Below are 17,265 nucleotides of genomic sequence, written 5' to 3' on the forward strand. Positions count from 1 at the left end.
TTCCAGGACCATTCAAGCAGAGTTCCCTGCCCTCGCTCGGCTGCCTTTCCTAGCCATGACACGTTGGTGTTGCCCCTCCTGTGCTGACTTTCAGTAAACATCTCCTGCTGAAGACCCAAGGAGGCAGGAAAGCGGCGCTGAGCATCTGAGACATGCCCCTGAGTTCATCAATCAGTGTTTCCCAAACCTGGGTCTCCAGCTGTTTTTGGACTACAATTCCCATCATCCCTGACCACGGGCCCTTATAGCTAGGGATGATGGGAGCTGTAGTCCCAAAACAGCTGGAGACCCGAGTTTGGGAAGCACTAGATCAGAGGATCATTGCCCTTTATTAGGCTACAGCTGCCTTTTTCTGTATCACTCGAACAATGCCTGCTGCTCTTTGAACGTAAGGAGAGTTCTGAAGCAGGATCAGGCCAAAGGCTTATCTCGTCCAGCACCCTCACAGCGGCCAACTGGATGCTTCTGAATAATAATAATAATAATAATAATAATAATTTATTTATAACCCGATCATCTGGCTGAGTTTCCCCAGCCACTCTGGGCGGCTTCCAATCGAGTGTTAAAAACAATACAGCATTAAATATTAAAAACTTCCCTAAACAGGGCTGCCTTCAGATGTCTTTTAAAGATAGCTGCTTATTTCCTTCACATCTGAAGGGAGGGCATTCCACAGGGCAGGCCCCACTACCGAGAAGGCCCTCTGTCTGGTTCCCTGTAACCTCACTTCTCGCAATGAGGGAACCGCCAGAAGGCCCTCGGCGCTGGATCTCAGTGTCCGGGCTGAACGATGGGGGTGGAGACGCTCCTTCAGGGCCTCAGCTCAACAGCATCTATCCCCATGTGATTTCTAGCAATTGGCATTCAGAAGCATCCTGAATCACTAGTCAAGGTAAAGGGACCCCTGACTATTAGGTCCAGTCGTGGCCGACTCTGGGGTTGCGGCGCTCATCTCGCTTTATTGGCCGAGGGAGCCGGCGTACAGCTTCCGGGTCGTGTGGCCAGCAGGACTAAGCCGCTTCTGGCAAATCAGAGCAGCGCACGGAAACGCCGTTTACCTTCCCGCCAGAGCGGTACCTATTTATCTACTTGCACTTTGACCTGCTTTCGAACTGCTAGGGTGACTGAATTACTAGTCCCCTTCAATAGTCTTCTCCACATCTAATCCTGCTTTAAAGCCATTCAAATTTGGTGGCTGTCTCTGTCTCCTGCGAGAGAGAGTGCCGCAGTTTAGCTATGAGCTTTGTGAAGGACTCCTTGCCAGGAGAAAGAGAGAGAGAGAGAGAGAGAGAGAGAGAGAGAGAGAGAGAGAGAGAAGGCTTCTTGCTGGGCTCAGATTTCCCCTCATGTCTCTCGCCTCAATGCTTCCTGTTAAGAGCTGTGGTACGAGAGGGCCATAAGGACACACCATACAGGAAATGACATGGCTTTCGTTCCACAGAAAACACGTGGGCTGCTCTTTGCTACAAAAATGTGTCGAAAGAAGCGAGAGGGAGACAGAAGAGAAGAAGAGGTGAGAGACCTTAACAGGCACAGCGTTCCCAGCCAGCGCACCAGAGGGCTAGTTGTGGGAGAACTGTGAGCCTCCACCCCCAGCGGAGGAAGTGAAGAGGCGACTAAAGGAAATGGAAGCCAAATTTCACCCCAGATTAGATGGCCGCTGGATTTGCTTAGCGATGCTCTGGCTGTGTGTGGAGCTAGCGCAATCCACCATTGATGGTCAACAGGAAGGGAGACCTTGTTGCTCGTCAACTCTTGCTGGTAAGTTTGGATCAGAGTTTTCATATTCCTTAGGGTTTGAGGTTTTGGACTGCCTGGGTTCATAACTCTTTTCTTGTAGTCCAGGGGAGTTCATAGAACCATGGGACACGGGTGGCGCTGTGGGTTAAACCACAGAGCCTAGGACTTGCCAATCAGAAGGTTGGCGGTTCAAATCCCCACGACGGGGTGAGCTCCCGTTGTTCGGTCCCTGCTCCTGCCAACCTAGCAGTTCAAAAGCAAGTAAAAGTGCAAGTAGATAAATAGGTACCACTCCAGCGGGAAGGTAAACGGCATTTCCGTGTGCTGCTCTGGTTCACCAGAAGCGGCTTTGTCATGCTGGCCACATGACCTGTCTGCAGACAAATGCCGGCTCCCTCGGCCTATAGAGTGAGATGAGCGCACAACCCCAGAGTCGCTCATGACTGGACCTAATGGTCAGGGGTCCCTTTACCTTTACCTAGAACGGGAAGCGTCATCTAGTCCAACCCCCTGCAATGCTAAAGAATCTCTGACTGAGGTGGCACTCTGCATATGCTCCAAGGCCCTGTTGAATTTGAAGATTCTGAGGCTAGCTATTCTCAGAAGTAAAAGCCTAGCGTTCTCAGAGGCCTCATTTCAGATGTCCCACTGCAGCGTAGGAACATAGGACGACGGTCCATTCAGCTCAGTACTGTCAACACTGGGTGGCAGCAGCTCTTTGGGGTACCAGGCAGGGGGTCTTTCCCAGTAGAAATGTATGATCTTTACCCAGGTAGTGCCCAAATTATTGACTCAGCCTTTCATAGGAACATAGGAAAGTGTTTAAACCAAGTCATGCTGTTGATCCATCCAGCTCAGTATTGTCTACACTGACTGGCAGCAGCTTTCCAGGGTTTCAGACGGGGTCTTTCCCAACCCTCCTTTGGGGACGTCAGGAACTGAACTGGGGACTTTCTGCATGCAAAGTTCGACCACTGAGCTCAGCCCTTCCTTTAAGTTATAGGAACATAGGAAGTTGCCTTATACTGATCCAATCAGCTCAGTATCACTGATTCTGACTAGCAGGTATTATCCAGAGCTTCAGACCGGTCGTATCTCCCAACCTTACCTGGAGTTGCGAGGGATCAAACCTGGGACCTTCTGCATGCAAAGCAGTTACACTCCTGCTGAGCTACAGCCCTTAAATGTCAAATTGACATTCTTAAGCTTAGGAAACCAGCAGATGACTTGTGAAAATTATTCCCACTCATTTTTCCTGTATCTTTTTAAAAACAACTGCAGGGGATCACCACTAATTTTCAACGTGAAGCTTAGGACATTGCCAGAGGCTTCAGCTAGGGTGTTCTTGTCTTGATACCCTGAAAATGAGCCTAATGGTTGGGAGGAAAGAGACCATTGTGTTCGGAATGTGTCTTCCCATTTCCAAAGTCTCGTCTCAGGGTTCAAGAGAACTATTGCATAACGAGCAACAGAAAGCCTTCTTACATAAGACAGGCCAAGCGGTTCAGTGGTTAAACCAAAGTTCACTGAGATAATTTTATTTGTAATACTGAGAACTTCCTAAGAACTACACTTTGCCATAGCTGATATAATGTCTAGTTATCCTATCCATCTTACCTATTCTACCTTGTCTACCTATTTTATATATCCTGTTTTTCTATCTTTGCACAACTTAACTATCCTCTTCACCATAAATGTCAATCTATCTGTTCAATCCATTTCATCTCCCTTTCTATTCTGTCAAATGCATTATCTGTTATTTTACCTATCTTCCTATGCTATCCTTTATTTTCTATATTTGCAACTTACCAATCTTATCTATATTTTGTCTATCGACCCACATGCTAGTTTCTACCTATAATTCCATAACTTTACAATCGCATGCCTATCTGTCTATCCGATCTGTTCCTATTGTATCCTCTCTCTTTTTTCTCCATCTTTACAGAGCTGATCAGTCTTTTATATCCTTTTGTTTATTGACCTGTGTGCTAGTTTCTATTTTATTTTTTTATGAGATATTTATTAAGATTTTTTAAAGTATTACACTAAAAATGAAAAAAATAACAAAAATACAAAATAAAAATAGTTAAAAACACACAAAGTTTCCATTGCTTATTTTCCTTTAGCTTGTTTCCCGGACCTCCTCATACCTCCCTTTTTTGTATTCCACTTCAAATTATTGGTTCAGCAAATCCTTACCATTAGATTTTTACCTATTTATATCCCTTTTTTCACCTTCTCTTAAAGCATTACAGCTGGAAATCACTTAATTTCTATCCAACATCATTCTAACATTCATTAATTTTACAATATTTCTGTAGGTAGTCTTTAAATTTCTTCCAATCTTCTTCCACCGACTCTTCTCCCTGGTCTCGGATTCTGCCAGTCATTTCTGCCAGTCCCATGTAGTCTATCACCTTCGTCTGCCATTCTTCCAAAGTGGGTAGATCTTGTGTCTTCCAATACTTTGCAATAAGTATTCTTGCTGCTGTTGTAGCATACATAAAAAAAGTTCTGTCCTTCTTTGGCACCAATTGGCCGACGATGCCCAGAAGAAAGGCCTCTGGTTTCTTCAGGAAGGTATATTTAAATACCTTTTTCATTTCATTATAGATCATTTCCCAGAGAGCCTTAATCTTTGGGCACGTCCACCAAAGGTGAAAGAATGTACCTTCAGTTTCTTTACATTTCCAACATTTATTATCGGGCAAATGATAGATTTTTGCAAGCTTGACTGGGGTCATGTACCACCTGTATATCATCTTCATAATATTTTCTCTTAAGGCATTACATGCCGTAAACTTCATACCTGTGGTCCATAACTGTTCCCAGTCAGCAAACATAATGTCATGTCCAACGTCTTGTGCCCATTTAATCATAGCAGATTTCACCGTTTCATCCTGGGTATTCCATTTCAACAGCAAGTTATACATCTTTGACAAAATCTTAGTTTTGGGTTCTAACAGTTCTGTTTCTAATTTTGATTTTTCCACTTGGAAGCCAATTTTCTTGTCCAAATTATATGCCTCCACTATCTGATAATAATGAAGCCAATCTCACACTTTGTTTTTTAATTTCTCAAAACTCTGCAATTTCAGTCTGTCTCCCTCTTGTTCCAGAATTTCCCAATATTTCGGCCATTTGGCCTCCATATTGAGCTTTTTTTGGGCTTTTGCTTCCATTGGTGACAGCCACCTTGGGGTTTTATTTTCCAATAAGTCCTTATATCTTATCCAAACATTGAACAGTGCTTTCCTGACAATATGGTTTTTAAATGCTTTATGTGCTTTAACCTTGTCGTACCACAAATATGCATGCCACCCAAAAACATTGTTTAAACCTTCTAAATCCAGAATGTCTGTGTTCTCAAGAAGCAGCCAGTCTTTCAACCAGCAGAATGCTGCTGATTCATAGTAAAGTTTAAAGTCTGGTTTCTATTTTTTTTACAGAACTATCCTTTCTACCATTTCTATATATCATTGTCAGTCCATTAAATCTATTCTATTTACTTACAATATTCCAACCTGTCTTCTTATCAGTCCCTTCTATCCTTTTGTTTATTGAACTGTGTGCATTTTCTATCCATCTCTATATAATTTAATCTTGCTTGCCGTGTATATCAATCTAGCTATCCAATCTATACTACCTAGACAGCCAATCTATCTGCCACCCAATCCTGCTGCCTCCTTCTTTTCTATCTTTCCAGATCTTATTTATCGTGACGGTGATCAATTTATTACGAACTCTTCACCTTAAGGTCCCAGGGTGGGTTACAGCATTAAAACAATATTAGAACAATTTAAAACAACTAATCTCATCTATCATTTTGTTATTGAGCCAAGTGGTGGTTTAAACATTTCCCATTGACTAAAACACTGAAACCGCAACAGCTGAAAATCAGAATTATACACTACCAACATGCCTAACTTTCCACTGGACAAAATGGGGTACATCTGGCGCAGTTCTTGTTTGCCATAAACCACCAGACTAGGTGTCCATTTGCAAGCCTAAGTGGCAGCAATTAGTGCTGGGTTAGGCCATAATAATTTCATGAAAAGAAGGAGGGATTTGGGGCTGTTTTCAGGGGGCAGACACATTTCAGTTTCCATACTGCTCCAATTGGTTTGGTAGTCAGCATCTTTCCCCTTCTCCCAGTAATGACCCATTTCAAGGGATGGGTGTGTCATGATCCACAGGGATGTCTTCCACTAAGAATGATGGCCGAAACAAGAAGTGGCCAGTAGTTTGGCAAGGCTTCAGGACCACGGATAGCACCCCATAAGGCGAGACATGTCACCCAAGTCTTCTCAACAAAGTCCTCAAGCAACCAGCTGAGGATTTATAGTAAGGCTAGGTAGTCATTAACTGGAATCCCCACCCCCTGAGTGCCCCTTCAGGCCAGTGCCTTCTTCTGTCGCTGTTGGCTTCTTTGAGGCAATGGAGTTTCCAGCTCTGTCAGTCTTTGTTTGGGGTTCTCTTGATCTCCCAAGGAGTCTGTGAACCAGTGATCAAAGGCTGTCAAGAGAGATGTCACTGCAGGGTTCAGCGGGGAGGCAAGCTCTGGTGCCCACCAACCCACATGACATGGGCGAAGGTGTGGATTCATAATCTCCTCAAAGTTGCCATTGCTGGAGGACTCAGAGTAGAGCCATTGAAGTTAAAGAACACACTGGAAAGCCAATGCGGCATAGTGGTTAGCATGTCAGAATAGGACCTGGGAGACTAGGGTTCAAATCTCCACTCAGCCATGGAGCTCGCCACACAGCCTTGAGACAGCCAAAAGCTCTCAGCCTCACCTGCTTCACAGAGTTGTCAGGATTACATGAGGAGGGGGGAGCCATGTACTCCTACTTGAGCTCCTTGGAGAAAAAGGAAGGATATAACTGTAATAAATAAAATAACTTCAGTTAATTGATTTCAATGGAGTGCTGTATTTTTCCCCCAGGGCCTGGGCTAAACCACAGTGCCCATCATAGACTCAAAGGGGCAGCTGCAAAGAAATACGTATTTATAGTCCTCTTTCCTTGCCCTCCTGGCTTGACCTGTGCTTTCTTCATCACCAGGAATTCCCCCAAAATCCTGTGGCAAATGTGGTGGTGGGAAGTGCTGTAAGGACAAGCTATGCCATCAATGCCGGGCACTGCCAACGTGTCCAGAAGGGCAGGAACTGAGATGTTCAGGTAACCCTTGCGTCAATCCCTTCTTGCTCTAAGTCACAGGCCTTCAACCTTGGGTCCTCCAGGTCTTGTGAGACTACAAGTCCCATCATCCCCAGCCAGCAGAGCCAAGGGTCAGTGATGATGGCAGTTGTAGTCTAACAGCGTATGGAAGACAAGACGGACAAGAGGTAAAACCTAGCAAGGTTAAAGGGTCTGGTTTGGCAGAATGTGGTGGGCCAGGAGTTGGAGCCTGTCAGAATGCGATAGAGTAGGGGGCGGAGCCTGGCAGGGTGTGGTGGATCTGAGGGTGGAGCCTGTGGGGTCTGCCAGGTTCCGAGCCTGAACAATAGGCGTGACTGACATCTAATACCCTATAAAATATATTGTGGAAGGGGGGAGATTATTGGATGTGTATAAGGCGGTATAAAAATTTTGTAACATAATAATAAATATGTTTTACTAGGGTTTTTTTTGGAACTGAGTATTGGCTTATCGTATCAAATTGTTATACCATCTCACTCAATTTTATAGTTCGCCGCTTATTGAAAACTGTTTTGGAGAGATTGTACAGACATTTACTAAGCCGAAATAGAGAAAATGTTGCTTTGTTAGAAAGAGTAAAAGCACAGCTAGGAGCCTCTCAGCAGTAAGTAACCACCTCCCCTCTTCCTTCTTCCAGGCACTATTGACTTCAGATATTTCTGCAGCCCATGCCCTAATGGAACTTTCTCTGATGCCAAAGGCAGCTGTTGCAGACCTTGGGCAAAGTAAGTCATTCTCTGCTTTGCAGCATAAATAATAATAATGCTATTTTATTATAGAAAGGGACGCGGGTGGCGCTGTGGGTTAAACCACAGAGCCTAGGACTTGCCGATCAGAAGGTCGGCGGTTCGAATCCCCACGACGGGATGAGCTCCCTGCTCCTGCCAACCTAACAGTTCGAAAGCACGTCAAAGTGCAAGTAGATAAATAGGTACCACTCCGGCGGGAAAGTAAACGGTGTTTCCGTGCACTGCTCTGGTTCACCAGAAGCGGCTTAGTCATGCTGGCCACATGACCCGGAAGCTGCACGCCGGCTCCCTCGGCCTATAGAGTGAGATGAGCGCCGCAACCCCAGAGTCGGCCACGACTGGACCTAATGGTCAGGGGTCCCTTTACCTTTTTATTTTATTATAGGAACATACCGAGAGAGACCATTGGTCCATCTAACTCAGTGTTGTCTACACTGACTGGCAGCAGCTCCCCAGAGTTTCAGACAGGGGACTCTCCAAGCCTGAAGACACAAGCAAAACTGATGTTCATCCACTAAGCTGTAGCACACCTTGAGCGCATCACCCATGTTCCAACCATCATTCTTTCCTTCCTTTGTAGCTGCAAGACGTTGGGGCTTCCAGTTCGACGACCAGGGAACACAACTCATAACGTGGAATGTGGCGACACGAGACCCATCACTGTGGTTATGCAAATTGGTACGGTTCTGTTTTCTGTATGCGAAATGGGCCTAAAAGACCTACACATGGGAATCGCAGAGTTGTCTCCGACACGGTTCTACTCAAAGCAGACCTGTTGAAATGAATGAATCTGTCTGTGGTGCCTGTTCACTTCAGTGTGTCTACTCTGAGTACAGCTTGCACTGAATACAACACACAGGGAGAATTTGGACAAAGCGGGACTGGATTCCAATTACGGCTGTTGCCAAATCTCACACTTGGAGACACACGTTTTTGATGTGGCCCATGCAGGTGGTGAAAATGGGAGGGTGACCTGGGCATTATTCTGGGGACAGGAGCAAAGATGTCGACGGGGAGGCTTCTCCTTGGTGACAGAAATGGGTGTTCTTGGGGCACAGGAATGATGGTCACGGCTAGCAAGAGAGTTCTCTTGAAGGGGGCATCAAATATTAAAGACACGTTTTGGTGTTTTTTTTGTTTTATATATTTAGGTTCATAAATACGCTTCAATATCACAATGTATAACAGGTCTTCTTCTTTGGCGATCACTCATAGCCGAGTAAGACTGTCTTCCATAAACACGGTTTTAACAGTGAGTCCGTAAGTGACTGTGGATGCCAATTCTGGACCCACACGTCCTTCCACAGTGGGGACATTGGTTTCCAGGCGGGAATTGATCACAGTGTGGATTTGCCAAGCGTGCCTTCCTCTTAGCACGTTTCTCCCTTGCGTCCTGAGTTCGAGTGTCTTCAAAGCCCATGACACCTTTGGTAAAGGCTGTCATCACTGCTTTATGTTAGTGTCTATCTGATCAAAAAACCTGAAAACGAAGGGGGAGAAAAAAAGATATTGTTAAATAAAGAATGTCCTAGAAACAGATATCATTAATTCATCTGTTACAATATTATGAGCCCATTAATAACTGAGTAAAGAAGAGTATATAAAATAATACCTAACTTTTAAGAAGAAGAAAAGGGGGGGATACCTTTAAACAAATATTTTTTCTCATCTTTTATAAGAAGATTTAAATCTATAGATGCTCAAGAAAGAAAATAATGATATAGATTAATATGAGAAAAAAACTAATGAAAAGATCAATGAAATGGAGGGTTAGAAAATATAAATTATGAACACAGATTAATTACAGATAAATTACCCTCTTAAAATGCTATGTAAGATTAAAGTAATTCCAAATTCTATAAATTAAACTCTCAACCCAATTAAACTCCAATTAAATCAGACAAAATGGATTAAATATATGAGAATGAATTATACGGAGGAGTGTTTTCTTCAGCTTCCTTGTTTCAAAAATCTAGTGCTTGTTTTTAAAGCCTGCTGCAGAGAGGAGGGAGTTATGCAGTGTCCTCACGGTAGGAATGAGGAACAAGTGGTCAGGTTCTGAGCTTATATAGGGCCTGGTGTGCTGGGATTGGCCCTTGGGAGGTCAGCTGACAGAATGCTCAGGTGGCTGGTACTGCAGCCTAGATGACGCCCTTGAAGCCCATCTAGGGAGTTGGAGCTCAGCCAAAGTTCCGTCGACAGGTCTATGCAGCAGATTATTATTATTATTTAGCAGCCAGTCACTTTAATGTGTTTTTATTTATTTATTTGAATGGTGTTTTATGTTTGAGTACTCCCTGGGTGTTTTATGATATGGTGGTAAAATAATGCTCTTATAAATACATAAATCTATGCACATTAATTCTTTAGATTCCACAGTGACGACTATCTTGACCATTGTGACAGCAACGGGCCTCTCTCTTCTCATCCTGCTGACGTTCTTTTTAATCATCTGCGTATGGACACAGAAGAAGAAAGTGCCCCTGGTGGAAGGTGAGTGTAGCTTTTTGACCCCCTCCTGGTGCACACCCAGAGTTCCCTCCTAACCTAGCCATGGCGGTATCAGTCAAAAGCCTAGTGTCAAAGGGCGAGCCAGCAGTAAATCACAGTGCTCAAAGTTGGCACTAATTCCTTTATTAGCAAAAAGGCGATCCTCACAGACTTGGCTGAGTGTCAGGCCTAATGAACACAGCAGCTCGTCTCTGGGAGGTCTTACTCCACGAATCAGTTGCTGTGACCGAAAGCCCCCACCTCCCCACAGCTAAGTCCCCTCCTTTCTAGGCCTTTCCCCCAAGTAATCAGAGACTGCGCCTGCGTGCAGACTGCTGCTCCTCCACCCATTTCAGCCCCCTTCTGGTTCTGGGAGACAAGCAGGGAGGGGAGCTTGTGACAGCAGAAGGGGGAGACACCTGCAATTCTTCACCAGCCTGACTCATCTCTGCCTCTTGGCCTCTCTCCCCCCTCTTCCTGTTTCAGCTTCTGCCTCCGATTCTGGACTTCTCTGCCACCGACTCTCCTAGCTCACTAAACCCTGTTACCTCTTCCAACACCTCCTCCTCCTCCTCCCAATCTTCTCCCTCTGACCACTCATCATCGTCCCACCACCAGTCCCCGTTCTCTGAGCCTTCTTCCCTTAGTGGGTCCCCAGCTGGTTCCCCACCACCACCATTCCTCTGCATCCAACTTGTCCATGACACCTGGACTACACCAACTTCCAGTAGGGTTGTGCTCTGGATCTGACCCAAGCCCGGATCCAGCGCCAAATCACCCTGCATTGAGCGGAGAGACAGCCCCAGTCAACTCAGGTTGGGTTGTCCCACCCAGAGCGATCTGGACCTGACAGAAGTTGGGCTGGTTATGAGGCAGGGGAGAAACAGAAGATGCAGGCAGTCTCTGCAGGGTCTGCTTTGGCTGGGCTTCCTTGCAGGGAATGTGCTATCAAAGCAGCACCCAGCAGGATTGAACCCAGCACCTCCTTCTCCCTCCACACCCCTCCCAACCACAGGTTTAATTATTGCATGTCCTCATTTTTTGTGCCCATTAACCCTTGCTTGCCTGGTTGGAGGGTACTCCACCTACTGCATGACAATAAAATTTACATTCATTGCTCCACCCACTTTGGCCTTTGGCCCCGCCCACCTCTGGGGCATGCCACATTTCCCAGGAAGGAATGTGGTCCTCAGACATCCCTCCTCCTTGTCTTACCATTGGTACCTTTGTCCTGCAGAGCCTGAATCCGTCCACCCTTCAAACTTCCTAGGATCTCATCATGAAGACACCTGCAGTTGCCAGTTCCCAGAGGAAGAACATGGGGAGAACATGGATAAATGGAAGGCCTCGCAGATCTCTTTGGCCCATTGAAAGAACTTGGGGCGGATCCACAAGCACGTGCAAAACTCGCCCCGCAATATCTAGGCGGCTGAACTATATGAATGGCAGCTATTATCTTTGTTGTGGCATGATGGGGCTTTGGGCGCCTGAGCTGTTTCCCTCTAGGTTGGCTCCTTCACTGCTACTAGCTGCCTCTAGATCAGATCACCTGCTCTACACCCTGTGACTATGAAAGCTTTCCTTGCTGGCTAGGGAAATCAGGGTACGAGGAAGGATCTCCAGGAGATGGAAATCCCAACCCTGCTTTCCCTATTCACCCATCCCCAGTTGCAACTGCTGGAACAAGCCACCCACCTCGCTTTTCTAGGCAGGGTTTGGAAGCTGGAGAATGCAGCAGACGTCCTCGAGGGTAGGGCAGCTGACGTCCGATTTTTTTTTTACAAAAACACTGGTCCTATGACTACTCCATGGGTATGGAGCCAGGGAAGGCGGGGCCAGAGGGCAGGGCGGAGTCTGGCGTACATTGGAGGTGGAGCCAGAATGTGATTGGGAGGGTTGCGGACAGAGCCCTGCAGCATCTGACTTCCCAGACTTCCTTCCTGGTTCTCTGAGAGAGGAGGGTCTTCTCCAACTACATTTCACTGGGAGCAGGCTAACTGAACTGAATGGACCTGAGCCAGTCTTGCCCATTAACTTCAAGGGATCTACTCTGAGCAGGATTAGCTCAGCCCAGAATGCCATTTCGCTGGTCAGATCAGCAATCGACCAGCCAGTTAGCAACCCCTGTCTATGTATATTGGTGGGGGTGGCAAGACATGGCCTGGGCACAGGCATATGATTTGCGGTACTCAGATAGAATGACGTGCCCTTCATGCCTAGGACAGCTTTCCCTTGATTGGCACGCTCCGGATGTTGTGGGCAACATCTCCCATTATCCCTGACCATTGGGTGATGCAAGGTGTAGTCTAAATCATTTGAGGGCCCCTGGCTTGGAGACACCTGCTCCAAGAGGTGATTGGTAAGCAAGCCTCAGCTTAGAATCTGCAAAATGGCAATCTTACAGGATTCCCCTGAGCTGTTTCCCACCCTCTGGCACAATGTGTATCTCCAACTCCAGGCTGCCTGGAGACTTTTCTGCTTATCTCACCACCCCCATAATGACGTCCCTCCTCACGCTCTGTTCTGGAGGTCGTTGCCGTGAGCTTTCCTTGTTTCGAGAAACCTGCTTTGGGAAACCTGAAGGCGTTTTTTTCTCTCTTTTACTCCGCTGCTTCTTCCACAGTTTCAAAGGGTGCAATTCTGACGCAAGGGAAGAAAGTTTGCTTTCATCGCCAAAGCAGCGGCGCCACCCCCATCTCTTAACGAGAATCGCCTTTTCTTTTTTTTAATTTTTAGAAAAGGAAGAGGGGGGGGCAACCTCAGAGCCTTGAGCTGCGCTTCCTTTGTGAAACTGACAATTCTCCGTTAAAACAATAAAGCTTCAGCTTCACTCATTTCTTTCTTTCCGCTGCTAGTAAAGAGACTGTGGAAATTCGCGACTGTGATAGCAGGTGACCTCATGGGCACTTTCCCTTTCTCTGAAACGCCCTGCAAAGGAGTGCGTGCCTCTCTAAAATGTTTTCAACCGTTTGCCGTGACTCACGGCTTCAGGTGCTTTCCCCACTTGAATTTCAGGACCAGTCTGAAGAAAGGATGGTTTTGTTACCCGGCTGGAAGCTGGGGGTGTGCTTTGCGCTTGCACACTCTCAAAGAGCTTCTTTCAACCCTGCTCAGATTCTGAAGATGCGTTAATCTCCCAAAGGTGGGGCTGGCATTTCCACAAGGGGGGCGGGGGGGGGAAAGAAAAGCAATAGGGTGAGGAAGGAGAGGCTACAGTCCGGTGCATGCATGCAAAAGGCCTCTGGTTCAATCCCTAGCATCTCCAGGCAGGGACGGGAATCACCCTGTCCAAAACCCCGGAAAGTTGCTACCAGTCAGTGCAGACAATACTGAGCTAGATGGACTAATGGTATGGCTTGGGATAAGCAGCTTCCTGCATTCTTATGAAAGGTGGATTTAAAAGTTTGGGCACAACCGGAGTAAAGATCATACATTGCTATTGGCGTTTTGTTAAAGAGAGGATTTCACGGTGAAAGGTCACAAGCTGGACTGCTGGCTTACCCAGAGGCTCAGTAGGGGCAGCTGGCCAGGCAGTGTGCATCACTGGCCGCAGCTCAGTGGTGGGGCATCTACTCTGCGTGAAGAAGGTCCCAGGTTTGATCCCTGGCATTTCCAAGTAGGGCTGGGAATGTCCCCTGCCTGAAACACTGGAGACCCTCTACCCATCAGCTTACACAATGTTGAATTAGACATGCCAGCGGTCTAACTTGTATAAGGCAGCCTTATGTGAAGGGACGTAACACGGTGACAGAGCATCAACTTTGCATGCAGAAGGTCCTGGGTTCAATCATAAGCATCTTCAGGAAGAATTGGGAGACATCCCTGCCTGAAGGCCTGGAGGGGCGCTGACAGTCAGTGTAGAGGATGTATTGATTGGCAGCAGCTCTCCAGAGTGTAAGATGGAGAAGGAACCCTCCCATCAACAGTGACCTGATTCCCTTTTGCCTGCAGTTGCCAGGGCAGTGGCATAGCGTGGGTTGCTGGGGCCGGGGCAGGGCAATTGGGTGGACTGGGCAGCTGGGTGGAAGCATGATTCCCTTTTGCCTGCAGTTGCCAGGGCAGTGGCATAGCGTGGGGTGCTAGGGCCGGGGCAGGGCAATTGGGTGGACTGGGCAGCTGGGTGGAAGCATGATTCCCTTTTGCCTGCAGTTGCCAGGGCAGTGGCATAGCGTGGGTTGCTGGGGCTGAGGCAGGGCAATTGGGTGGACTGGGCAGCTGGGTGGAAGCATGCACCAGGGGTGTGTGTGTGCTGAGTCTGCAAGACACATGGCTGCCGCTGCTGGTGGTAGTTGGCTGTGCACCTTCTCGGCTTGGCGGCTCTGCTGCCTCCTGGCTTGGCATGCGGGCATCCCTTTAAGGGCCATGAGGAGAAGGTGGCGCCACCCCAGGCCCGAAACGTGACTTGCCTCCCTCTTGCTCTGGAAGGCGTTGGGAGCTCAGCCACATGCCCTCAATAGGAGAGCCTGTTGTGGGGGTGCCTGGTTGTGCCCCTCTCAGAATTTTGTGCCCCAGGCCACCACCCCTCTGCCCCCCCATGCTATGCTGCTGGAGCTGGGATTTGGGAATTCCTGCATGCAAAGAAAAAGTTCTACACTGTACTCTACATCTGGAGGCAGCGCATAGCCATCTGATACCCTTCTCCATGAATTTTGTATCATTCTCTTTAAGGCTGTCTAGGTTGGTAGCCATCACTCTGGGTAGTTAGCATAAGACAATGCAGAGTTGGGAGGGGGGAGTTTCAGAATTGCCAGGGGCTGATGTAAGCAAGAGGAAAAATACTGGCATTTGCAAGCACAACATGGGCTGGCAGTCTGAATCCAACGTGGCTGCCATGGGAGAGGCAGGACCCTCCTGGAATGCAAAGCTTTCCACCCACCCTATGCTCAAGGTTGTATATATGTGTCAATAAACCATGTATCATAAAGACACCACAGTCCCTGCTGTGCCTCATTGTCCGAAAGGAAACACAGACCTTGGTAAGGGCACCTGGTGGCCCTGGAATCTGGCATTGTTCAGAGATTGGGGTGGCATGCAACAATATTACTCATTTGCTAGTTCAGTTGGTATAGAGCATGAGGCTCTTAATCTCAGGGCTGTGGGTTTGAGCCCCACATTGTGCAAAAATTCTGGCATTGCAGGGAGTTGAACTAGATGACTCTCAAGGTCCCTTGCAACTCTACAATTCGATGATTCTGCGATTCTGTGCTCTGCTCAACGAATGATCAAGCAGGGCATTATTGCATGTTCCACATCACACAGAGAAGGAAAGAGAGCAATGATATCAGTTTCCATCATGCTACTGACCGCCCCACCCCTGAATATCAATCTCAAAGGGAAGGCACAGGAGTCAAGCAAAATCCCAGAATTAATCTAGGTCTTGACTATGGGCAGATGCATGTTTTTTTACACCAGGTTTTCTTTTCTTCTTGTTGTCTCGAGAGACAATGGAGTGCACCTCCAGAGGTGAAGTCAAACCTCTGCATTAGCAAGTGACCTCCCTAGGGTGCAAGCCTGGGCAGTTTGGTCCTGGGCTGCCCAGACAACAAGATCCTCCCTCCCAGCCTCGCTGATGCAGTCCAAGGAAAGCAGAGCAAAATATTTGGCACCAGCTTGGCTGCAACCGTCTTAGCGACTCCATTCCGGATTTGTGTCAGGTTTACTCGTTATTAGGCTTTTCTTCTCCCTTAAAACATATCAAGAAGAATTTGTGTAAGAAAACCAAAACCCAACACCAATCATTTTTGACATCCTATAAGGGATGCCACAGATTCCATTTTTAGAATTGCTGAAAGAAGTCAAGGGCTGAGGTTGCTTTGGGGTTTTTTTCTCATCGTCCTTTATAGGAAAAAGAAGGAGGGCTTTGGAAATACACAAGCGATCTTGCTTTTAGGAGCCCCGGTGAGAGAGCTTCTTCTCTTCAGGGAGGGATTCGCCGCAGCTCTGGCCCGCTGCCAAGGCCTTGCCACTCTCCCCGGGCATCTTGGAGTAATTCATGAGCTGGCGCAGAGGCTTGGCTTGCTCCTGGGAGGCCGGGAGATTTGGCGGGAGGCTGGACTGGAGATGGAGGGAGACCATCTGCGAGCTGGTCAAGGGGCTGCCTGCCCCGTTCCCGCTGGCCGCCAGGAACTTGGACCCAAACGTTTGCTGGAACCAAGCCGCATAGGACCGGTCCTTGGAGGGCACTCCGGCAACAGCAAGGCCAGCGGCTCTGGCCCTCTCGTCATCGCCCTCGGCCTCCGGGGGCCTGTCCGAGACCGGTGGGACATGCTTGATGATATACTGGTTGCCGCTGCTGCAGACTTGGTTGCCCCGAAGAATGGTTTTGACGGACGGGCAGCAGGCGAGGTTGGGCACGATGGAGATCTGGATCTGGGGCATGGGCAAAGTGTTCCTGGGGACCCCCCTGCTGGGCACGATGGTGACCCCTTCAGAGTGGGCTGGTGCCTCGCCCTTGGCTGGCTTCTCCGGAGATTTGACCGGCTGCTTCTCTGCCGGGCGCCCGGGGCTCATGTTGTAGGTGCTGTTGCAGAAGCTGCTGTTCTCGGTGAGGGACCGGTGGCTCCTGAGAGAGCGGAGGGACGTCCTGCTCTTGGTGGGCCGCGACTGGTTGCTGTCTGTGCCCACCCCGCTGTACAGCAGGGCAAAGTGGCAGAGCGACTCCAAGGGCAGTATGTTCTGGATCTTCTGGCTCTTGGTGAAAATCTCGATGGCCAGATCTGGGAAAGGCCCACAGAAAGAGAGAGAGAGTGTCAGGAATAGGGGTGGTGTGGGGAGAGACCCAATGCAGTTTCCACCTTTAAGGGCAACTTACCTGATTCTCGTTTCTAAAAGGCAAAGCCCAAAGCTAGCTATCTTTCAGAAATTGGACACTGAGGTCCAGCGCTGAGGGCCTTCCGGCGGTTCCCTCACTGTGAGAAGTGAAGTTGCAGGGAACCAGGCAGAGGGCCTTCTCAGTAGTGGCACCCGCCTTGTGGAATGCTATCCCACCAGATGTCAAAGAGAAGAACAACTACCAGACTTTTAGAAGACAGCTGAAGGCAGCCCTGTTTAGGGAAGCTTTTAATGTTTGATGCATTACTGTATTT

At 47.9% G+C, this 17,265-nt stretch overlaps 2 protein-coding genes across 10 annotated transcripts in view; one reads left to right on the plus strand and one right to left on the minus strand.

Annotated features, from left to right (window-relative positions):
* The first annotated feature begins 1,395 nt into the window (after window positions 1–1,395).
* Window positions 1,396–12,526, plus strand: LOC128419741 (tumor necrosis factor receptor superfamily member 18-like). The gene is made up of 6 exons (XM_053400797.1): window positions 1,396–1,758; window positions 6,801–6,920; window positions 7,579–7,666; window positions 8,271–8,368; window positions 10,061–10,183; window positions 11,418–12,526. Exons 1-6 carry the CDS (start codon window positions 1,626–1,628, stop codon window positions 11,549–11,551), a joined length of 696 nt encoding a protein of 231 aa, XP_053256772.1. The 5' UTR covers window positions 1,396–1,625; the 3' UTR covers window positions 11,552–12,526.
* A 3,466-nt stretch (window positions 12,527–15,992) lies between these two features.
* TTLL10 (tubulin tyrosine ligase like 10) overlaps window positions 15,993–17,265 on the minus strand; it is a 201,914-nt gene continuing 200,641 nt past the window's right edge. For all 9 annotated transcript variants that reach the window (XM_053400769.1, XM_053400767.1, XM_053400766.1 and 6 more), the window contains one exon: window positions 15,993–16,896. In XM_053400769.1, coding sequence (XP_053256744.1) covers window positions 16,067–16,896 — 830 coding nt within the window. In that variant the 3' untranslated portion in view covers window positions 15,993–16,066. The remainder of the gene's footprint in view (window positions 16,897–17,265) is intronic.

This window comes from Podarcis raffonei, chromosome 8 (genome assembly GCF_027172205.1).
Source record: "Podarcis raffonei isolate rPodRaf1 chromosome 8, rPodRaf1.pri, whole genome shotgun sequence".
Classification (NCBI taxonomy): Eukaryota; Metazoa; Chordata; class Lepidosauria; order Squamata; family Lacertidae; genus Podarcis; species Podarcis raffonei.